Source organism: Apostichopus japonicus, chromosome 5 (assembly GCF_037975245.1).
Source record: "Apostichopus japonicus isolate 1M-3 chromosome 5, ASM3797524v1, whole genome shotgun sequence".
Lineage (NCBI taxonomy): Eukaryota > Metazoa > Echinodermata > Holothuroidea > Aspidochirotida > Stichopodidae > Apostichopus > Apostichopus japonicus.
The window spans coordinates 18,133,607-18,159,143 of NC_092565.1; the positions used below are offsets into that span (position 1 = coordinate 18,133,607).

The following is a 25,537-nucleotide window of genomic DNA, read 5'->3' on the forward strand; positions in this document are numbered from 1 at the left end:
AATTGCTTTGTAAACAATCGTGACCTTGTCGCGCTTATGTAATACTCTTTCGTTTGACGTAGATCCACCATACGCTCGTTGTCAAATGTTGACGCGTCCGTGTTCAGCTTTATTAACTTCATGAGGGAAAACAAGATCCTAATCTAAATGAGAACACGGCTTTTGTTTATTCCTGTGTTCTGCAATTTGTTATCATTATTTATATTTTCAGTTGTTATTGTTTCATGTAATTGTATCGATACTTTATAGTGTACCAAGAAAGTTATGCAGAGTGTTTCCTGAACTCTATGTACATTGCTGAAGTATATAAACAAATCAAAGAGACACATGTTATTTTTTAGCATCATCAGTTGCAATGGCTACATTCAACAGTGTAATGGTTAGCAACTAGCAAATGATTGGGCTTTTTGCTTCCATTATTCTACTTTGCATTGACGTCAGGGTTGCATTGACGTGCAAGTTTACAGGAAAGACGACGTCATGTTGATGTCAGTTTGTATTGATATTTATGCTATTGCCTGTGTTAGATGTTATTAACATAGCAGTATGACTTCAAAATGCGTGCAATTCATAGACTTTATAATCAAACTTGTAAAGGATACAGAAATATTTGGCTACTTAAAACCGGATTCGAAACAAGTGACCTTAGGGTTATAAATCCTGCGCTGTGCCAGCTGAAATATATACCTTATACACCGTTTAGCCAGGTATCATACCTCAATTTCGTGTTGATGTATACATGCATATAGGAGTCGTATAACTGTACCGTGCAATCAGTATTCTCCAAATCTATGAGTAGTACCAATCCGGGTTACGTTCCACAAGTTATTCATAATCCAACGATGCTGATTACAAGGAAACCAAACTACTTTAATGTATGTGTCTCATCCCTGTGGTCTGTTTGGATCGTGTTTGTAGATGGATGAATAAACAGGCCCTATTTGATCTTGAGTTGCGTTAATGGGATTTCAAGGTGGGAGGGGGTTCCAAATTCCTACTTTTTCTCGACTGATTTTGGTAGAGGAATGAGCCCTCACGGAGAAGCTTAAGGCGGATCAAGCTGTTTTGAATTATAGGTGCATTAAGTACAATGTGAAGGCAGAATTTCTATATGTTATACGCACGATACTTTGCGTTTTCCATCGCATTGTCTGAATATATTTTTAAAGCGACATGTGTAAAGTCCTGCAACTTTCTTAAGAAATATCGAGTGTACCGTTTAGTATAGTAACTGTGCAGGTTTTGAATGAGACAGAAATTTGTATAGACTTATTTCTAATTTGTACACATGTTTATGGTTACCTTACTTAAATGTTGCTATATTGTCCTCTTAGAGTAATGTTTCGGGATTCCTCCTTCACATAATCATATAATAAAATATACTCCTAAGAGTAACGCATTATTAAGGACCGTAATAACTTTACCTATTGATGCATGATAATAGATCACGTTGTGTTATATTCCAGTGGTGTGCGTAGTAGGGATAGCATCGTCAATCGAGTGGAAAACGTTGTCTCCCTACAAGGGCGCCGCATTCAACGACCCCATATAGCTACACCCCTAATTCGAAAATTGATCAGCTCACACAGCCAGTCCATAAAAGGTCATGCCCCTTCCAAACTCAGTGAGGGGAAATTCGGAGTTCCAATACCCATCATCACCGCCCCCCCCCCCCTAAATATGTTATTGTTAATTTCGGAGGAAACTAAACTACTTGAAAGTATGGGTCCCAAACCGTTACTTAGAGTGCATTCGATACACATGAAATGAGGTTTGACTTGAATAAAAACATCATTTATTTACTATATAAAATAATGATGCTGATTTCAAGTGGTTTAGAACCTTGGATAATTTCTTCTCTTCTTAATGGGACGGCGGGGAAGGGATGCGGCATATATGACTTACTGAGTCGCTTTAATGCTTGGAAAGAAACATTGGAAAGAAACAATATACTAGCTAATGGTCAATGGAATACTGGCACAATGATAGTAAAATCCAAAGTACTACAGGCGTACGATGAGTACTTTTAGTATAAATAACTCACTCAAAATCCTTTTAGGTGGGGAGGGAGAATTCATATATCAACAGCCACATGTTTACTAAATGTCATATGAGCTGAAGTTACTAGAGGTTAAATGCTAATATCTGTACCTACTTACTGAGACCTGTTTACGTTTGGGGTTATTTAACAAATAATGCATATAACAAGGAGGTTTGGAATGTGACATAGTAAAAGGTCAGAGTATTACTGGAGGCGTACGATGGGCGTTTTACGGATGGGAACTATCTGCAAGCATTAATAACCCATTCTACATCAAATCCCTCTTTTAGGTCGGGAGGGAGAATCATATATAAACAGCCGCTAATCACACGTTTACTAAATGTAAAATGAAAAGAAGTTAATACTCGGCTAAGAGTTAATGTATATACTAATCCAGCCGTGACGGAGCCCACCTTACGCTGTGCTAACTTCACAGGAACAATGAATTTATAACAATGAGGTTGGAATATGGTATAAGGAAATGGTAGTTATGTTATGTATTACTGCGTTGCATGGTTTATACTATCCTACTACATAATTACCGTACTGAGAACACTCTGCGCCCGAATGGCTTACTTCCATCGAGCCTGACAAAAAGACGTGAATAGTAGAACTATATTGTTCATAGTGATAGTAAAAATGATTTGTAGTGAACTATCAGCCCCTACGAAAAAAAAATAGGCGTGAACAGGCTATCAAAACGAGGGGGTGGGGGTGTTAATTTACCAGACTGACTAATGGGTATGAGTGTGGGTATGAACCTTTATGGAACGTCAGGAGGGAATAATGTCATAAAGGAGGGGTTTCAAGACCTTAGGCCGTTGATTCACGTGTTGGGTGCTGAAGTCCTCCCCCGGAAAACATACTAGCCATTTAGATGACAAATGTACCTTCCAAGTCATATTTAGACTGTAAATTGGGTTTAGAATTAATATTTCAAGGGAGGTTGTGTTAACAAATATACTTGAATTAATTGAGAGGTTGGAAAGTATAAGGAGGGGGCACCTGGATGAGTGGTCCCATGAATGTTCACACCACTAGTCTGTAAATTAGTATATTATTTTAGGGCTATTTCATAGATTACTAAATGGAAATGAATATTTCTTCCCAAAAGGGACACTTGTTATGTATCAAGGTGACACGGTGAGGTGTTTAATAAATTAATGGTAATATTTAGTACAATATTAGATATATGTAATTCATTGTGTATACATCAAGCCTAGACTAGAAGAGCTGTCTAAAAAAGAAAGTGTCATACTAATTACAGAGGAAAGTGAATGCAACATGATAACTCTCTAATTTACAATCAGGATCACAATTTCAGTATGATGATGCACTTTCCCGGACAATATACCACATGTTGTCGTCGAAGTTGCTACTCCAACAAAAACCAAAGCCTCTGAAGGTTTAACCGCTCCAATGGGGGTTTAACCATTCCAATAGCATCTTTCAAATTTCTTCAACATCGTAGCAGTTTTTGCTCAAATATTCCCGCTTTCTGTCAAACTTTTCTATTTCAACAAAGAGTTTTGTATTCATTTAAAAAAAAACTTGACAAACCCACAACGACCTAAATAAAAAGCGTCTGCCGTTTTTTTTTTACAGGTTAACCCATCCGAGGCTCATATTGTAGGACTGTAAACCGTCAAAACTGCCATAGGACACCCACGACTTCCCAAAAGCACAACGGGGTTAAAATACTCATGAGGTTGGGGGACATTCTACACTAGCCGAAGAGATGACTTAGGCCGATGCAGGGTCAAGCGATCTAGGCCTCCACTTCTATTTCCTTTTCTTTTTTCTTTTGGGAGGGGGGGGGGGCAAATCCAGGCGACACGGGCCTCCACTTCTATTTTCTTTTTCCTTTGCTGGAAACATTCCTTTATTTCCCTATTTGTTGACCAATAATTTTGTATGCACCACTCTTTCGGTACATACTAAATTATCTGCCAAAACTTGTCTTCCTGGTTTCTATATACCGAGAATCCTGGATCCTCCACTGAGATAGGATACTAGATATATGTTATCAGTGCTATATAACTGACTGATTCTACAACGGGGATCTATACGTCATTTGCGAGATTATTGAAGTACAAAACTATACACAATTTGTTATTGCGCAGTATTCCGAATGTATATCAATAACATATAGATACTCTAAAGATATTCCAGTTATGGAAAAATACCACCTACCTTGTGCGGAAGATTTGTAAAGAATGGAAAAAAACAGGAACATTAACACCTGAACACATAAAAAGGCAGGTGGATTCATTATTAACATTCGAACACTTCTGGTAGTGGCTCAGCTGTATTGGTAACTAACTCGATTTTGATACATGTACCTCCAGTGAACACGCGCTCCTAGTTGTACTGTGTTGTTTGGCAAATATATTTTAATATCATATAGACCTGGTACTACAGGCAGTATCATCGTGTTTACCTTTGTCGTGTACTGCAGATTCGACATTACAGACGTGCATTTGTGTGGAACGAATTCAAAGAAATTTATTTTTAGTACTGAAACCGTCGCTTTTGTAGGCTCCGTCTGTATTTACTGTTGAACTAGTTGAACACTGTCCTCGCAATATATCAACTTCAGCGGTAGTGGAAAGTTGAAATGCTTTTCCCCTCTTAATATATTCAGAGAGTTTCCATCTTTCTGTCCACAAATTTAAATCCCATTAATGCTAGGGAAGATTGTGTTACTTAGAATATTAACTACATTCCTTGTAATCAATGAAACGAAAATCGAATTATAATGGAATTATTTCATAATCTTTATCCTTTATACTGTCCCCAGTAGGACATGGGGTCAAATAAGCAACATTTCCAAATTGGCGAGGGAAAGGGTCCAATTTTGTTTGTCTACAATCAGAAATCCACATTTTTGACAGTCTCCCTTAAGTCTCTCATACGAGACGCGACGTCATTACAACACCACAATTCACGCTTTTATTACATGCTATATTGCCAGACTTTTAACTTGCTAAAATGACTATCGAGTAGGCCATGAATCAATATCTTCATTACGTAATCAAACGGGAAGGTTACCTCATAGTGAATGCGCTCCTGTGATGTGCGATGAGTTCCAGAGCCGGAGTTGCAAGGTAAACAAGCCTGCTTCCCGTACCATCACCTAACCCCACCCCATACCAGTGGCGGCGGAACCGGGGGGGGGGCTTGGGGGGGCTCAGCCCCCCCCCCCCCCCCAAAGAAAAAGTTGAGGGGGCAAATGCATGATAAGCCCCCCCAATATTTACCAAGGCTCCGAAACGTGCATCTGCCCATTTTTCAATGCATACTTGTCGATCTGTCCGATGCACACGTATACTATATAGGTGTAATAATTTTAGTAATTGCTGGGGGACCCTCGGCCCGTCACCTGGCTATAGACCACATTGTCACCCCAACCGCGTCTTCACGCCCCGTGAAAATTGGAAGCAGTGAGTGTGAGTACCGCGGTAAGCGTAACACAACTTCGTCTTAGGCCAATGACTTGCCTCATTTCAGCCAGTTCTCAACATCCCCTTACTTAGTGGCGGAGCGTCCATATATACAGTCAGGGGCGGATCCCCCCCCCCCCTGACGGACTCAAATGGACTGCTGGCGCCCTTTTCAGCTTTTCACTACATTTTACTTATTTGCGATGATTGACTATTTTATTGCTCTCTCATATACCTATTGACATTTGTCATATTCTGTTGTTGTAATTTTCCGACAAAATGGCGACGACACCTATTTATTCTCCGTTTATCTGCAAATTAGCAAGGCCCGGAAAGGGTCATTTCCTGCAATCTAGGGAGTACCTTTACTCAAAATTTTTCTGTACGCTCCGCGCCAATCTGTGGTGGCGCTCCGCTTAGATAGTGTCGAAAGCGCCTCTACAGACCATTCTTGCCCCCCCCCCTGACCAAAACCCCTAGCTCCGCCACTGCCCTTACTACACTCAAAAACGTCTTTGCGAGTACACTACGAGTAATAGCTACTCTCTTAAAACACCATCGAATATACAAATTACAATGTTTTTACAGACTTTTACGTGCAATCTGAGAAATTGCAGGCTTGAGACCCATATTTTAGGGCTAGATATTCGCAGCATAAAACACTCGGGAAGTGCCGTTTCCGGCCATCTGGGGGTTTGAAAAAACCCAAAATTTTCTTGTACGCTCCGCGCCAACCGATGGTGGCGCTCCGCTTAGATAGTCTCCAGAGCCGTATATACGGCTCTGATAGTCTCCACACATTAGCCCCCCCAATAATTCTTCCGTTCCGCCGCGCCTGCCCCATACCCCTGCCCCTCCGGACCCCACTACGATGTTACTTATCAGAACTGCAGTAGCTGTATAGAAAGTTACGAGTTTTTACACAGTGAACAAATACTGCAGACTAATACTTTTAATAAAATAATGTGACAAAAATAGCCTACAAAAATCTTCAACTTCTTCTCTTTTCAATTAGTATTACCATGCGTACATTTGTTGGCATTTATACAACTAGAACGCTTCAACAGTGACATAAGCGAGATGTGTTGATCACTATAACTGCTAGGCTATACATATGCTAGTCATGTTACAGAAGAACCTCAAAAGTTACACAAAACAACGTTCTCAAACAATTGGTCGTAAATACAACTGAGATGATTCTGACCTATAATTGTAAGACACTCACCAATGGCCATCGACGCCGTTTATACCAAAACAATTCATGGTTTACTTAGTGATTACGTTCTAAATAACTGACATAATTCGTAAAGCAGATGGAAAGTACCTACCAAAGTATAATATCCTCACGAACTGGTTGTCGTCCAAATTAGATTGTTCTCATATAATCCAAGAACCGAGCTGAATATTAACTTGTTTGGCATGATCCATCAACCCCTTCATGATTATTTGAAAACCTTGCTCAATATTAACATTTAGTTTACCCTCATTTTCGCGTCTGGTTTTATTTACAAATTGTGTTTTCCAACCTATGCTTTAAATATTCCCAGCATCCCATTTACATTCAGAGCCACCAAACTACAAACACGTTCTGAATCCAGTCGAAAATAAACTGCGTGCTTTATCTTGAAATGTGATTTACCTCATCTACTGGAGAGTCAAAAAACACGCTGAGAATGACATAGATCGGCGATATGATACCCATGTCTCACACACCAAAACACATATCAATGAGATCAAAACATTCTTATAACCGCCTATAGAAATAAACAATTTGAAAAAAATGTATCCATATTACCAATGATAAGAACCATATAGAACCTTATGGAAGGATATTAAGAGAATCACAAACCTGCTTTAAAAATCTTATGCTCAGAAATATCACTAACAACTATGTCTCCAGTAAAAGTATTCCTCTCTTTAACGAAATACTCCGTATAGGTTATTTACCTGCCCATGGAATTCTGCAAAGACCACTCTTGACCCTAAACCATATGAAGACCCAGCAAAATCACCCGCCCGATACTCATTGCTCGTACAGTAACTACTGTTCATGTCCTGTAACACATGTTACCGTGTTACGAACTCCAAGTAGTATTACTGATGCACCGTTGTGGGTTATGAACAGTAGTTGTTGTACCAACAATTTAGTGCGAGTTCATTAATACGCGATTTTAAAATGATGGCGTATCTAGTCGTTTTATGCTGGCCAAAGCTTAATCCTATTTGTTCTCTCTTTATAATGAACCCCCCCCCCCCCGCTCCCTCCAATACCCACGTTTATTTCTAGAATTAAGTCTGTCCTGATGTTTGCCAGTATTTGACTCACTCCCACCAACGCTAATATCAAACGAGTCTTTTTAACAGTCTACAAACAACCCCATCCCTCCTCTTTCTTCTCTATTCTTCAATGGTATGGCTCTAATATTAACGTTTCAATAAAATACGGACAACTGAACAGGAATTCGCAATTTCGTACATATGTTCTCCACCACCGAATAAAAACGATTTTGTCCCTTAACTGTGTAACACATTATTCACATATGCCAGTATTGGCAATTTCCCCTGTAGGATCCCATCCTGGTATCGAACAGGACGTACCTATAGATGCAAGAACTGCGTTTTCTCTATTGATTGTGCTCGAAAGCTATACAAACTAATGAGTTGCTTCTTAATTTCCATTTTCTCTAACCAAATTGCTATTCTGTATCACTACGGACATCATGCCATTTTCTCAATGTGGCATTTTTGTTCGTATATGTTCGCCGGGGTACAAAACTGTAACTATAACTGTAATCTCTCAAAAAGTCTAAACGAATTTATCACCTTTAAATGACATTTGTCGAGAGTATAAGTTTTCGCCTACAGTTTCGTCATTATTACGGCTAGAGTTACAGACAAAATCTGAAGAACGATCTGCTTTTTGTGGGTCCTTGTCTCCATCCTCCTGGGTTTTCTCCCTCATTTGTATTTCTTTGTCTCTGGGTATTAAATATGTATCATTAATCATATCTTCTCTGTCTGTCTCTTTGTCTTCGTCAATCGAAGGAGTTGAACTCATGGAGGACTTTCTACTAGTAGATTTTGTCTCCCCGTCCTGCTTTACCTCACCTCCCATTGGCGTTATGTAGTAAGCGTTTTCAGTGTCTATCTCGGGTATCTCGTCATATACGCTACCAGAATCACTGACGTTGTCGCCTTTTATGGTCGGAACATAGGAAAGGTTTGTGTGCGTTGAGGCAAGTCCAACCGGTGTTGCTGGAAGAGGGCGTCTTGCAAACCGCTTCGCAAGGGGAACTCTGAAGCACCATATAAGGCCCATAAGAGTCAGAAGTATTACAAAGGCAACAGACGGTACCACCACGTAAACTATTGGAACAGCGGCACCTACAGAAAGGTAATGCAGAGTTGTAATTTTGCTGAAGCATTGCTAAATGATAATGGTCTAGGAATACTTACGACAACAAATTATGTTTAGGCCTATATATTATAATGTGAACAGATTATTCACTGTAGTTATCAGATATTAACAGGAAGCACAAATGTTCGCAGTGTTGCTTCACGGTGTCCTGATGTTTGTTTTTCTTTAGAAAGAGTACGGCAGACGGAAAAGTTGCTTGTTGCTGTGATTACCGTATTGACAGCATAAACTGTACACGATCTTCAAAAAATGGGTAGCGTTTTAATTGGACATTTTTAGATGATCTGCAGATTCATTTGTTTAAGTTCTATGTCTCAAGGTTTTGATTCTTTTTCTGCCGAAGTAGCTGACTAAGCTCCGTGTTGCCCTAGCATATGTGCAGACGTATAACGAGTGTTTAGTAATGACAACATAATACAAAATGCGACCTAACCTTCGCATTTGCCCTTTTACTGGAATGTGAAACCCTGGTATAATCTCTGCCTACTAGTAAACTCTTATTACAATTCCTGATTCTTCCATATAACTGCCCAAAAGGGCTCAACGAAACAATCGATACAGCTTTTAGGCTACATTAATAAATTGTGACTTCTCAGGAATTTTTCTGTATACAAAGTACAGTGGAACATAACGCACCATTAGACGTCTAAGTTCTTATAATCTTATCTAAACTACATAAGACTATACTGCAACGACCTCCAGAGCCGTGATCCTCTTTTAAAAGCAGCTAAATTGGGTCCAAATCTGGCCCTTTCTTTAAAGGTAGCTACCCCTACCTTAATCAATCAGTGGAATTTAGAATTTCTACTCCAGATCTATCCCAACCCCCCCTTAACTACCTCCCCGCCCAAGAAATTTGAAAACAATCATGTGCACGTCACTATTAATGTGTGACAAACCATAGTCTCGGATTATGTTGGTTTGGTTAAGATTTATCCAAATTTCTCTTATTGCTACTTAAAGACCGTTGCAAATATATATGATACCTTTACCTGTTAGTACTTCTTCCTTGACAACTGTTACTGTAAAATTACAGGCTGCTGTATTATCAGAGGTGTCATGGAACCAATAAGTGACAACAGTCACTCCTTCCATAAAGATGATACCGGGTGTGAGACTCTGCGTCACAGTGACGTCACCACAGGGATTATCTTCAACTGAAGGCGGAATCCATGATATAGCGATGCCATCCGTGTTAACAGGTAAGGTAGCCTGAATGTCTGCAGGACATTGGAAATCCAGACATTCTGAAACAGGAAGAATACCGTTACAAAATTAGCAATCAGTATCATTTAATGTCACGGAAAAAGTTGTGGTAAAGTTTAGTATGTTACATTGTTAAATATATCTCCATCTAGGGCTACGCCAAGACGACAAGAATTTGTTACCACATTTTTTTGTATCTTGTCAGGTACTATATAGAACTCCAAGTGAGCATATTTGGATGTCTCTGATACAGTTTATGTCGCTTTGATCATATTAATTTGTCCTAGTTACTAAATGTAACTTAATTGCATGTATAGTATTGGATATTAGTTGTCTCATCCAGCTGCTGAAATGTCCATTTAGTTAAGTATCCTCACTTACTTCCTGAACACTGCACACCTGCATCTTTGCTATGATCACACTCTTGATCATGAATTCCAATGGCAGAACGAACGCAGTCAAGCAGATGACTTTCTTCGCCACGGCAATCCACATTGGATAATAAAATAAGTCCAGTTCCACTACCAAACAATCCTCCCGTTATTACATTAGTTGCACGTCCGTATCCGAGTTGTTTACATACTACATTGGCATCTCTGATGTCCCATCCAACATCACAGATGGTTCCCCACTGTCCGGCAAAGAAAGCTTCAACTCGACCTGCGTATCTGTTACCAAAACCATCCATCAACCGCAACGCAAAGTTTCCATCTCTGTTTACTGGAAGGAAAGAAGTATCTGAGTCTACTTTTAACTGAAAAATTAAGCTACTGCATAGTCACGTGAAGGATGGAAGGGGAAAGTACTAAAGTTGAAATATTAACACATGGAACGTATATTGTACGTCCGTCACCAGTCAATGATTTCAGCTACTGAACCAAGAAACTGGCATAACCGTTATCAAACAGATTCCTCCAAAAGCGTTTCTGAACTCGCTATAGCTCTGAAATGGCTTTAGCGTCATCACGATAAGGAATATGGATTTGTTTCTTAATTTTCCCATTTTCCCTCTTCAATGAGTCTGAAGCATTTGTTACATATATCTGTTGCTTTTTGTATATGGTTTGTTAATGACATGCAGTGAATGTAATGTTATTCACATAATGTAATGTCAAATTAATTTTGATTAAAAATCAATTAGAAGTCAATGTTGTATTTTTGAAACTAGTTTATCTAGCGCTGTCTGCTACTACAATGAACGATTTGAGCATGAAAACAGTCTATTGTGCAATACGGATATTCTTTCGTTAGATCTAATGTCCATTAGCTGGTGATTTAATTAATCCATGAGTAAGGCACATAATAATAGTATAGAATGTATATTTATAATTACTGAAAACTACAGGATTATTCTACCTTTAGATCACATAAACATATTTGTTTTAGTAGAAATAGGTACCAAATGAAAAAAAAGATGCAAAAACAATTTAACACCATTGTCTTAGGGATACTTCTTATTAATAACAATCAGCTAAAATAATCTTATTCGATTGGGACTATACCATACTTTCAGTACGCCGTGAAATATACTACTAAAACGTTGCATGGACAAGTCAACGCAAGGCATCAGATACGCTTGTATTTTTTTGGTATTATGGATGGGTTTTGCCAATGCTAGATGTATTTAATGTCTTCGCTGTTTAAAGACAATTTAAGTCTATATGTTTATGTTTTGTATAATTTTATATTTTTTTTATATCTTTATGACAAAAGTTCTTAACATCAAGTGGCACTGTGACATCACAAATTTGCAGCCTCCTGACAGTTATATCCACAAAAGGACCATTTCATTTTCTTAATTCAAAGGTAGCAGGGACGGTAACCTATTAACTCATAATTTAACTTACGTTCGCTCGTTTCACATATTACTCCAGCGAAGTTCCCCCGATCACAGCTTACTTCTGAGAAGGGACAACAACCTAATGATCTTTCTCCTCCATTGCAATGCAAGCCTCCTCGATGGAACGGTTCGTTCTTGGTTTCAACAAATGGAAATAAAGTGTGAGTGAAATAAACTGCGGTACCATATCCCAGTACACCACAAACTGCGTTTGCATCATCAATGTCCCATAAATTACCGCAGATATTACCCCAAACTCCGTTAAGGAATATTTGTACACGTCCTGAAAACATGTCCGATCCGTCTATTAGCCGTAGTTGACCTTCATCTAAATATGAAAGGAATTGAATAATGGCATGACAAACTTTTCAAACATCCTCGAAAATGCTTAAGGAAAACTATTAGAGCAATAATCGGAAAGAGCGATATCACTACAGTCATGGAATCTGACATTAATAGATATTAATGCATGTCAAAATCTTATCAAGCGTTGCTCAATTACAGCATTAAGATAACGTTAGCCGATTTCTACAGGCCACAGTTCGTTAATTCATTAGTGGGGGTGGTGCCTATTTTAGTGTATATTTTACAATGTAATACAAGCAAGTTTGTTTCAATTGAGATGGAGTGCAGTGCAATCTCCTTAAACGATGTCGAAAGATGATGTTGCTCTTTAGATTACCCTGGAAATAATTCACTACTATAAATCGTTTTTGAGACCCGGTATATCATTCAGGACAAATTACCTCTTGGAATACACACGACACCGGCATCTTCAAAATGTACGCAGTTACCATGTCCTTGATGGTTGCAATCCACAAGGTACGTTTCGTTTCCATTGCAGTTCACGTCATTTAGATGAATATTACCAATACCTGGTCCAAAGAAAGCGCCACCAGGTGCTTCCAAAGCGCCATCAAAACCAAGCTCACAGCAAACCACCAGTGCATCGAGAATATCCCAGTCATCGTCACACACTGTACCCCACATTTCGTCGAGGAAAACTTCAACACGTCCTGAAGAATTACTTGGCCCATCCACAAGTCTCGTGGAACCTTCGTCTAATTGATAGATAATTTTGCAAGCTTTAAAGCTTTAAGCACAATAAAACCTCATCAATTCAAATTCATCCGTTGCTACAAAAAAAAAAAACTCTTTCCATATAATTAACACGTTGCGGTCTGCAATTTTAAGTAGGTTTTGTACCGTAGTTGAATCGAATGGTAGGTAGAAATACTATATGGAGCAGGTTATGTGAACTAGACTTTCATTGGACTCCAATTGGCCAATGGAGCAGCTACAATGCCATACAAAATAAGTCGTTATGGTATAAAAATTGAATTTGAATTTGAATCAAACCTGTTTACCATAACCTTTGCATGTCTATGTAATATCTGGGATTAATAAGGGGTGTGTGATAAAGGTTTTATATGATTTTAAACCCGGTTTCTTACATAACATTTTACTTAGCAATTACTTCATATTCGTTAAAGATCACAATAAGATGTGTTATTGTCGTATGTTGTTTCTTAATTCCTGAATTATTTTGGCCTCTGTTTGTATTACTATACTTTAATTGTAGTATAGTGTTATTGTCCTTATTCAGTAGTGCTTACTGTACTATTCCTTTGTTAAACATTATCCAATTCAGTTGTATAGTAAACTAAGTATAAGCTGGATGTATCTGCATAACATATTGAAACCTTTAAAGGTTATTTCTAAATAAAACAAGGGGTATAGCTGTTCGGCATCTTTGCATTCTGACACTATACATCACCCAAGTTTATGAACCTGTTTATATTGAGAACAAAGCCGAAATAAACGCTGCAAGAACCTGTGGAACTGTAGGAATTGTGAATTAAAGTTCATTTTACTTACTATAAGAGCTACATATTACACCAGCGTCCATAAAGTGGGAACAGACGTGGTCAGTCATGTAAGCACAATCAAGAAGAAAGCTCTCAAAGCCCGAGCATTCAACATTATTTAAGTGTATTACACCATTTCTTTTGGCGAAGGAACCCGAATTAAGCAATACAAGAGCCCCTGGAAATCCGAGTTGACGACAAACAACATCAGCTTCAGTAATGTCCCACAAATCGTCACAAACTGTGCCCCATTCACCATTCAAGAAAATCTCCACTCTTCCCGCTGTAGCATTCCCGTTTTCAAGACGAAGTTGTCCTTCATAGTACGAATCTGAAGGAATAGTCACAAATAGCATTTAGTTGACGACACATGAATCTTAACAGAAAGTGTCCTCCATAATAAAATAACTTTTCTCTGTATATTGTGAGGGAAAGAATTTTACATAAAAGTTATAGTAGTGGTAGTACTACTACAATAACAAATTAATTTACACTAAACATTTTACGAGAACTACTTTTAATGAATAAAAAGGGGTTTCTCATCATGAAATCAACAGCTGATAGAATTCTTTCTTTACATTTATTTCACTAACCGCTAAGAGCACAGCTGACGCCAGCGTCCTCGTTGTGCCCACAGTTGTGGTCAGTCGTGTGAGGACAATCAAGTAGAGACCTTTCAGAACCTGAACATTCAACGTCGTCTAAGTGTATCAATCCTGTTCCTTCTGAGAAGAAGGCGACACTAAGCGCACCAAGAGCTCTCCCATATCCCAATTGACGACAAACGACATCAGCATCAATAATGTCCCACAAATCGTCACATACTGTGCCCCATTCACCATTCAAGAACATCTCCACTCTTCCCGCTGTAGCATTCCCGTTTTCAAGACGAAGTTGTCCTTCATAGTACGAATCTGAAGGAATAGTCACAAATAACATTTAGTTGACGACACAAGAATCTTAACAGAAAGTGTCCTCCATAATAAAATAACTTTTCTCTGTATATTGTGAGGGAAAGAATTTTACATAAAAGTTACAGTAGTTGTAGTACTACTACAATAACAAATTAATTTACACTAAACATTTTACGAGAACTACTTTTAATGAATAAAAAGGGGTTTCTCATCATGAAATCAACAGCTGATAGAATTCATTCTTTACATTTATTTCACTAACCGTTAAGAGCACAGCTGACGCCAGCGTCCTCGTTGTGCCCACAGTTGTGGTCAGTCGTGTGAGGACAATCAAGTAGAGACCTTTCAGAGCCTGAACATTCAACGTCGTCTAAGTGTATCAATCCTGTTCCTTCTGAGAAGAAGGCGACACTAAGCGCACCAAGAGCTCTCCCATATCCCAATTGACGACAAACGACATCAGCATCAATAATGTCCCACAAATCGTCACAAACTGTGCCCCATTCACCATTCAAGAAAATCTCCACTCTTCCCGCTGTAGCATTCCCGTTTTCAAGACGAAGTTGTCCTTCATAGTACGAATCTGAAGGAATAGTCACAAATAACATTTAGTTGACGACACAAGAATCTTAACAGAAAGTGTCCTCCATAATAAAATAACTTTTCTCTGTATATTGTGAGGGAAAGAATTTTACATAAAAGTTACAGTAGTTGTAGTACTACTACAATAACAAATTAATTTACACTAAACATTTTACGAGAACTACTTTTAATGAATAAAAAGGAGTTTCTCATCATGAAATCAACAGCTGATAGAATTCATTCTTTACATTTATTTCACTAACCGTTAAGAGCACAGCTGACACCAGCGTCCTCGTTGTGCCCACAGTTGTGGTCAGTCGTGTGAGGACAATCAAGTAGAGACCTTTCAGAGCCTGAACATTCAACGTCGTCTAAGTGTATCAATCCTGTTCCTTCTGAGAAGAAGGCGACACTAAGCGCACCAAGAGCTCTCCCATATCCCAATTGACGACAAACGACATCAGCATCAATAATGTCCCACAAATCGTCACAAACTGTGCCCCATTCACCATTCAAGAAAATCTCCACTCTTCCCGCTGTAGCATTCCCGTTTTCAAGGCGAAGTTGTCCTTCATAGTACGAATCTGAAGGAATAGTCACAAATAACATTTAGTTGACGACACAAGAACCTTAACAGAAAGTGTCCTCCATAATAAAATAACTTTTCTCTGTATATTGTGAGGGAAAGAATTTTACATAAAAGTTACAGTAGTTGTAGTACTACTACAATAACAATATTAATTTACACTAAACATTTTACGAGAACTACTTTTAATGAATAAAAAAGGGTTTCTCATCATGAAATCAACAGCTGGTAGAATTCATTCTTTACATTTATTTCACTAACCGTTAAGAGCACAGCTGACACCAGCGTCCTCGTTGTGCCCACAGTTGTGGTCAGTCGTGTGAGGACAATCAAGTAGAGACCTTTCAGAACCTGAACATTCAACGTCGTCTAAGTGTATCAATCCTGTTCCTTCTGAGAAGAAGGCGACACTAAGCGCACCAAGAGCTCTCCCATATCCCAATTGACGACAAACGACATCAGCATCAATAATGTCCCACAAATCGTCACAAACTGTGCCCCATTCACCATTCAAGAACATCTCCACTCTTCCCGCTGTAGCATTCCCGTCTTCAAGACGAAGTTGTCCTTCATAGTTCGAAACTGAAAGAATAGTCACAAATAACATTTAGTTGACCAAACATGAAAAGTTAATCTATAAAAAAAAGAGTCCTCCGTTACAAAAAATACTTTGCTCTATATATTGTGAGTGAAAATGTATTTACGTAAAAGTTACAGTAGTAGCACTACTACTATAACAATTGTAATTTGCACCAAACATTTTACGAGAACTACTTTTAATGAATAAAAAAGGGTTTCTCATCATGAAATCAACAGCTGGTAGAATTCATTCTTTACATTTATTTCACTAACCGTTAAGAGCACAGCTGACACCAGCGTCCTCGTTGTGCCCACAGTTGTGGTCAGTCGTGTGAGGACAATCAAGTAAAGAACTTTCAGAACCTGAACATTCAACGTCGTCTAAGTGTATCAATCCTGTTCCTTCTGAGAAGAAGGCGACACTAAGCGCACCAAGAGCTCTCCCATATCCCAATTGACGACAAACGACATCAGCATCAATAATGTCCCACAAATCGTCACAAACTGTGCCCCATTCACCATTCAAGAACATCTCCACTCTTCCCGCTGTAGCATTCCCGTCTTCAAGACGAAGTTGTCCTTCATAGTTCGAAACTGAAAGAATAGTCACAAATAACATTTAGTTGACCAAACATGAAAAGTTAATCTATAAAAAAAAGAGTCCTCCGTTACAAAAAATACTTTGCTCTATATATTGTGAGTAAAAATGTATTTACGTAAAAGTTACAGTAGTAGCACTACTACTATAACAATTGTAATTTGCACCAAACATATTACGAGAACTACTGTTAATGAATAAAAAGGATAATCTCATCATGAAATCAGCAGCTGATAGAATTCATTCTTTTCATTTATTTCACTAACCGTCAAAAGCACAGCTGACACCAGCGTCCTCGTTGTGCCCACAGTTGTGTTCAGTCGTGTGAGGACAATCAAGTAGAGAACTTTCAGAACCTGAACATTCAACGTCGTCTAAGTGTATCAATCCTGTTCCTTCTGAGAAGAAGGCGACACTAAGCGCACCAAGAGCTTTTCCATATCCCAATTGACGACAAACGACATCAGCATCAATAATGTCCCACAAATCGTCACAAACTGTGCCCCATTCACCATTCAAGAAAATCTCCACTCTTCCCGCTGTAGCATTCCCGTCTTCAAGACGAAGTTGTCCTTCATAGTACGAATCTGAAGGAATAGTCACAAATAATATTTAGTTGACCAAACATGAAAAGTTAATCTAAACAGAAAGAGTCCTCGGTTATAAACATACTTTTCTCTGTATATTGTGAGTGAAAGTGTTTTTACATAAAAGTTACAGTAGTAGCACTACTACAATAACAATAGTCATTTACACTAAACATTTTGCGACAGCTACTCTTCATGTATAAAAAGGGTATTCTCATCATAAAATCAACAGCTGATAGAATGCATTCTTTACATTTATTTCACTAACCGTCAAGAACACAGCTGACGCCAGCGTCCTCGTTGTGCCCACAGTTGTGGTCAGTCGTGTGAGCACAATCAAGTAGAGACCTTTCAGAGCCTGAACACTCAACGTCGTCTAAGTGTATCAATCCTGCTCCTTCTGAGAAGAAGGCGACACTAAGCGCACCAAGAGCTTTTCCAAATCCGAGTTGACGACAAACGACTTCAGCATCAGATATGTCCCACAGATCGTCACAAACTGTGCCCCATTCACCATTCAAGAAAATCTCCACTCTTCCCGCTGTAGCATTTCCGTCACCAAGACGAAGTTGTCCTTCATAGTACGAATCTGAAGGAATAGTCAAATAATATTTAGTTGACCAAACATGAAAAATAAACCCACGTAGATAGTCTTCCAACATAAAATAACTTGTGTCTATTTTTACAATTTTACATTTAATTAACTAACCGTCAAAAGTACAGTTGACGCCGGTGTAGTAGTACAAACTGTCTTATGTCTCCCCTGATTCAGTACATACTGTCCTAGTCTCCGCTAGGACAATTTATACTGGATTTACTAGTACATTTAGTCTCCCGGTCTATTTTACAAGGCAGTTTGGTACATGTCTCCCCGGACAACGAATGCTATGATTAACGGAACGGGGACATTATTTGACGGCCGTTTATTTCGTTACAAATTATGTCAACTCCCCCCCCCCCCACCTCCCCCCGAACACAATGTCCGCTAGCAGATACGATAAAGTAGTAAAACATTAATCAGTATTGGACTCTGGAATTATCCGTATTATTAGCAATATTTGTCGAAATTCGGCTTCCGTATATGAGCAGTAAGTCGATCGATCGTGCCGTGTGACAACTAAAAGTGGTAAAGTTGGCAGAAAACGTAAGACAAATTGCTTATTTTCTAAGCGATAAGAGCTATCCAAGTGGTTTTACAATGAAACCCAGAAAAGGATCTTACGGAGACAAAGTCAGTCTTTCAGACTGGCTGAAAATGGAACTCTAACCTAACATGATGGAAGAAAAGTTTTGCAATGTTGGGCTTTTCAACGAGGCAGCTCATAGTGGCGTCGGAGGTAATGTCTGTAACTTACAGTATGTGATACACACTATGCCTGTGGTTAGCCCAGGCCGTTTTGTAGGAAAGATGATTTTTGTCATAATCTTACTAAGGCCTATGTAAGTTAACACGTAGAAAGGCTTATCCTCTATTTGCACAGTAATGTTTACATTTACGGAAAGTTATTTATACATTGCATTGCATATTGCTTTTTTATGCTTTCGTCAACCTTCACACCTGCTTAGTCTTAATGGCCTAGTTAAATTTCTGGACACGAAACAGCTCTAGCCTATAGTATAGGGTTAACAAGCCTAGAAATAAAATGGGTTTTTTTTCGTTTCGTTTCATTCTGCGTCGCTTATATAACTCTGTTCTGGCCTATAATTAAATTTATATCATATTTTGGTAATTCACCCAGAGCACTCTGAATTGTGTAATAAAACATGATGTCAAATGGTGAACAGCCCTTAATGGCTATTCGCCATTGGACATCATGTACATTATAATCAGTTGTGTGCTTAAGCCTAGTTTGGTTTCGTTTTGTATACTCAATTGTCATAACACATATCATAAATGTCCACCTTTTATGACTCCACCCATCATAGAAGTTATAACAAGCATAACAAAATCATATCACTAAAGCTTACAGAGATAGTTTTGGCTGCATACATTTGACAATATAAAAATACAATTAATGGACTATAGCCTACTGCTATAGGAAAGTGGTACTTAACACTGAATGTAACACATTCAGATTCATTGTGGTTGGTAAGATATCGAGGGCCTGATAGTACTTCTTTTAGGTGTGTCATTTTCTCTACATGCCAACCTCACTGCGGAAAAAAGCTTTATAAACAAATATAGACCAAAATAGTGGCCATGCAGTATGAACAATAATGGGAATATATCATTTTCAAACACTGATATAGATTTAATTACAGTGGCACTACAGCTAAAGCTAGGAATTCTGCAGCCCATTTGGGGGGGGGGGGGGAGGGAGAAGCATGATATATCCTTGATCATGAATTTTCTTATCTCTTTGAAGAAGCTTATCTTGGCAGAGATAAAACTAGACAAAAAATTAATGTCTATATTCTATTGGAAAACTATCAACGTGGATGTAACAAGGTATGTTCAACGTTGCAAGATGTGCCAGGAGGTCAAAGCGTCATTGTCCTGTCCAAGAACAAGTCTCCATAGCATTCCTGTAACTGGATCATGGAAACAGGTAAAATATCCAGCTGTTCAAGTTGTACAGGTTATCCACAAAATGCAGTAAAGTTCAAGTTTAGTTAAGTCACTCTGTCTGGAAAAATTAAATATTTACAAGTTTATAGGTAGTCTGTATAGCCGTAAATTCTGGCCACTATAATTGATAGACGTTTTCATAAAGTACTTTCCTGGAGGTCTTAACCCTTCAAATTGTGCTCAGACATTCTCAATGAGCAACCACGATGATTGAGTGTTCCAATGAGGTCCCTTTCCTCCAGGGTGGTAATACAAATAGTTTAAGAATTTTGAATATCTGGCATATTAAGAGCCAATACAGCATACCTTTAAGCCACACTTTGACTTACAACTGCAGAGCAACCACTAATATGGACGTATAGTTGTAATTTGAAAAAAAATTGGTACTACCTTTCTGGTAAGTGGTTTAAGCGATTGTCAATATGGTACAGTATAGTTCATGTTACATTTTCATGTATGGAAGGTAAAAACCAGAATGCAAAAATGCATTGTGGATTTCGATGATGTAACATGAGCAGTTTTCTTCATGAATCTGACGTAATGTATAGTAAGGGTGTACATGTTTACAAGGGTTTAAAGATTTGACCTCTGATGACCCTAAATGACCTTTGACCTCTACCAAACACAATATGCTTCTTTAACTCAATATGGTACTTCTACAAACTAAATTAAAGGTCGGCCCAAGCTTCCAGTATTGACATATCGTGATTACAAGGTTTTTCAAAATTTGACCCCTGGTGACCCCAAATGACCTTTGCACTCCACCAAAAACAATAGGCTTCATTTACAGAATGTGGTACTCCTATACATCAAATATGAGGTTTGCAAATGATTCCCTCCTGAGATATCTTGTTTACAAGGTTTCACAATTTGACCCCTGGTGACCCCAAATGACCTTTGACCTCCACAAAAATAATAAGCTTATTGTACTAACGGTGGTACTTCTACACATCGCGATCCCTTCTTGAGATATTGTGTTTACAAGGTGTTTCAAAATTTGACACAGCATGGTCAACACTACTGTGTTTGAGTTTAACTATTTCCATATAGGTATAAAGCATACAGAAAGGTGAAGGTCATGAAGGTATAGGTGAGAACTGAGAAGTGTACTGTAAATCTTTGCAGGTGTAGTCCCCATTAACAAGTATATCTGCAAGTAGTTTCGGTTACTATATATACTTGCAAAGGTTCCACCTCTGGTTCTTACCCGCATTTGATACACAGCTTTTAACAATTAAGTGGAACATAGCTAGACAATGCCTGTACCTGTTTTTACTGAAGCAGACGCAGTTTATTTTGTTCAAACAAATGATGAGTAAATAATTAAGGCCACATTCCACAGTTAGATATCACCTATTGTATATTGAAGTTCAAAAAAAGTGTTAAACAGTTTTATATTGTAACCACAGGGAACATTCAGTTCGCCTTTTCTTTGGCAAACTGAGGCATTTTATAAGTTTCTATATGCAATGATCTATAATAGTACAATTTACTATAATTGTGAGCTAGCATTATTTTGTTTTTGCATTTGGGTCATACAGAGGGTGTTTTCAACCCCAATGGACCCTGATTTAAGTTTGATTGGCATTAAACAGTCAGACATTGCATACATAAAACTTCTTGTGAATCCTAACTTACTCAAATTTGATAAATGCCTGATATTTAATTAATTTAATATATCGCAAATGTTATATTGGCTCGTATGGTTAAAACTTTTCAGTTTTGTAGTAAACTGTGTGATATACGCAAAATATGACATGCAAGCTCCAATAAAAAAAAAAGTTGAGCCAGTACGCCCACACACATGTAGGTGTCATAATAAAAGATCATCCAATTAACTAAATGCCTGAGCATAGTTCAGTTTTACACTAATAGTCTACCCTCAATCAACATGGTGAATGTTTATTATTTTTGTAGTGGAGCTTAAACATAAACCTAACTTAAACATAAACATAAACCATAAACCTAGAAGGTATCAAAACCAACCTTTGGCCCCTCATAACTTGAGAACTGGGTGTCCGATTGAAGCCGGAGTTGGTTTCCTCTACATAGCACAAAGAGCTATATCATATATCAAAATATTGACAAACTTTGTTTGTTTTGCCCCGTTTCTCCTAAAATGAGCATATTTTTGAAGATTTGACCTTTGACCTAGAGATTCCAAAAAGCAACATGACAAGTCTGTACGACTATCCTAAGGGTACTTATTAAAAAACCAAAAAAAAAATAACCTCTGATAACTTCGAATCCCATGGACAATTTTGATCGGAAAGTACCCTTTGAGATCCGATATGGTCACGAAAATTCAAATAACTAAAAAACTAGTAAAGGTCACCGGAGGTCAACCTGAGATCAAAGGTCACCTAGATTGGGGTCCACTTACAATAGTGTAACTCCCAACCTTGACAGACATTTTGTTCTCAAGTTATTGCAAAAATACTAGTTTTTGACCCCTGATTGACCTTTGTTGACCTTGGATCACATGGCCGTTATGTTTGGAAACGATCCCTTACCCCATTCACAACTACTCCCAAAATATCAACCATGTCGGACCCCGTCAATGTGAGTTATTGCTTGTTGTAATATTTTGGTTTTTGGCCTCTGACCTTTGGTGACCTACACAGGCACCAGAAACAATAGGGTTCATCTATTCAATGTGGTTCTCATATACACCAAGTATTGGATTGGTCCAAGCTTCCCATCTTGAGATATCGTGTTTACAAGCGAGGCGTCACACACACACACATGTTTGTATTACATTCCAACCGAGGACCCCATTGTATTTTCCATTGTTAAAATCCATGTACCCTAACCTTAACAATACCCCATACAATTGAATTCTTCCGAGGACGTGGTGATTCTTTAGAAATCACAACTGAGGACCTGGAATTCTTTTGTTCAAGTCCTTGGTCAGATAGAAAACAAACGCACACACATGCACCCACACACACACACATACGCACGCACCCCCCCCCCCCCATACACAAACACACTCTCCGCCTGCATGAATGCATAGATTACGATCATCATCGAAACCAAAAACGAATGAGAAGGCGTGTCTCCTGGTTCTCAAAATTGAGTTCAAAATAAGTTCTCATAGTAAAACATATAACCTAACGTGGTCTGCTTCCTATTGTAATTTTTAATTCACGTAATTGAGTGGAAAGCAGTTTAAGGGGGAATTATAGAGACAATGCGGCATTGTTATATTCAGGTCTTTACCAAAGACCCAAGACGATGTACTTAATGTGGATTATGAGAGTTTCAAGAATATATTGTTCGATGAAGAGTTACCGTAATATCTCATTCTAGTTAAGTAACACCTCCCAGCTTGAAAGATGTTCTAGAAAGCATCGATTATCTTAATTTACCTCAGAGCTACAAAGGGAGAGTCATCATTCCCGTTAAATTTCCTCATAAATTATCCCATGTATAATCACGTCTTCACTCTTTGCCCAGGCTGATATAGATTCAGAATATTATGTTTGTGACTTTCATCCAAATTCATGTTTGATTATTACTTCATTTAATTGAACAAAGTTATCTCTACAAGAATGACGTGTTAAAAGTGCGAGAAACATGAGACAACAAAATCTAGCATATTGCAACCTGCTCTGTCTTATTTGTTTTGTTCTTCTTTGTTTGCTTTGTTTTTGTTTATTTGATGTTTGCAGCTTTTTTGAAAAGGATGTCGTGTGTCTTCAAACAAACTGAACGTATTGGCTGTAAATTGATAATAAATGAATCAGACAAGGTGTTTGCGGGGGAGGGAGGTAGTGGCTGACATTGTTGATGGAATACAAGTATTGCTGCCCTTTTCGACAAGTTTTGCTATTGTTAGGAAAAGACACGGTACCGTGCTATTTTTATAGGGCTGTTTAGCCTGAAACCTTATGACATATCTGTTCTATTTAGAACCACTTTTTGTTCATTAAGAAAATGCCATACTTAGAAACAACGAACCTTTATCACTGGAATTGCCTGAGTTCCGATGCCATTTGTCAATACAAATGAATATTTGCTTCACGCATGGCCATCGCAACGGGCTTAGTGGGCTTAGTGGGCTTAGTGAGCTTAGTGGGCTTAGTGGGCTCAGTGGGCTCAGTGGGCTCAGTGGGCCGGGAGGGGGCAGTCATGCCCCCTCCATCTTTTTACCAAGAGAGAAAACCTTGGCTCGACGGTAGAGTAAGAAAAATAAGTAGGCTAAGTGTAAGAAAATAAACAATAAAGTGGTAATGAAAGTAAAGTAATAGGGGTCAGGCCCGTACGGAGAGGGTGTGGGCAGTGATGACATTTTCAAGGTCAGTAAATTGTCTTCCAGCTACCTCATTATTGCTTTTAGCAAGCAAAACTATTTCTCGCTACCTGGAGCTACTTGAATACAACATGCAACATATACGGAGGATAAAATAGCAGCAATTACAAAACAAAAACATGATAACATCTTTTACAGTTGGAAAACTTGTGGATTATTCTTCTTTTTTTCTATTTTTTTTTTTGTAGCAACGCGCAACGTGTCATTCATTTCCTGAAATCAAACTATGTAAAATCTTCACAATCATCACAGAAGTCGGGATTTGGAATATGTTAATGAGCTAAATCGATGATATGTCGATTTAAATAGGTATATGTCAATTTGAGTTGCTAGAAACTGGTATAAGTCCAAGGAAATTGACTTCTACCGATTTCATTCGACATATCATCGATTTAAACTGGTAGATTCCAATTTAAATTGACATATACCGATTTATTTTACATATCATCGATTTAAATTGGTATATGTCGATTTAAATCGGTATATGTCGATTTAAACTGGTATAAGTCGAATTAAATTGGTATATGTCGATTTGAATTGACATATACCGATTTAATTTGACATATCATCGATTTAAACTGGTATACTTCGATTTAAATTGACACATACCGATTTGTTTTACTTATCATCGATTTAAATTGGTATATGTCGATTTAAATCGATGATATGTAGAATTAAACTGGTATATGTCGATTTAACTCGATTATATGTAGAATTAAACTGGTATATGTCGATTTAAATCGGTAGAAGTCAATTTAAGCTGTTGGAAACTGGTATAATTCGAAGGAAATTGGTATATGTCGATTTACATCGGTATAAGTCGATTCCCCACGATTTTAGACTGATGGCCCGCCATAGTGTTTGTGTGTCACAAACACTTGCTACACCCTAAGAACGATTGACTTCAAATTTGGTATGTGTGTGCTTGGGCATTATCATTACCATCATGTCAACATGACAAAGGGACCGAAGTCACCCCAGTGTAGGATAT

General features: G+C 38.2%; 1 protein-coding gene across 1 annotated transcript in view; it reads right to left on the reverse strand.

Moving 5' to 3' along the window:
• LOC139968173 (scavenger receptor cysteine-rich domain-containing protein DMBT1-like) overlaps nt 1-25,537 on the reverse strand; it is a 38,664-nt gene that overhangs the window by 10,218 nt on the left and 2,909 nt on the right. The window contains exons 2-15 of the mRNA XM_071972568.1: nt 17,931-18,251; nt 17,342-17,662; nt 16,751-17,071; nt 16,160-16,480; nt 15,576-15,896; nt 14,993-15,313; nt 14,410-14,730; nt 13,827-14,147; nt 12,695-13,009; nt 11,956-12,276; nt 10,490-10,828; nt 9,895-10,149; nt 8,297-8,868; nt 74-116 (exon numbers count right to left, since the gene is read on the reverse strand). Coding sequence (XP_071828669.1) covers nt 74-116; nt 8,297-8,868; nt 9,895-10,149; nt 10,490-10,828; nt 11,956-12,276; nt 12,695-13,009; nt 13,827-14,147; nt 14,410-14,730; nt 14,993-15,313; nt 15,576-15,896; nt 16,160-16,480; nt 16,751-17,071; nt 17,342-17,662; nt 17,931-18,251 — 4,413 coding nt within the window. The remainder of the gene's footprint in view (nt 1-73; nt 117-8,296; nt 8,869-9,894; nt 10,150-10,489; nt 10,829-11,955; nt 12,277-12,694; nt 13,010-13,826; nt 14,148-14,409; nt 14,731-14,992; nt 15,314-15,575; nt 15,897-16,159; nt 16,481-16,750; nt 17,072-17,341; nt 17,663-17,930; nt 18,252-25,537) is intronic.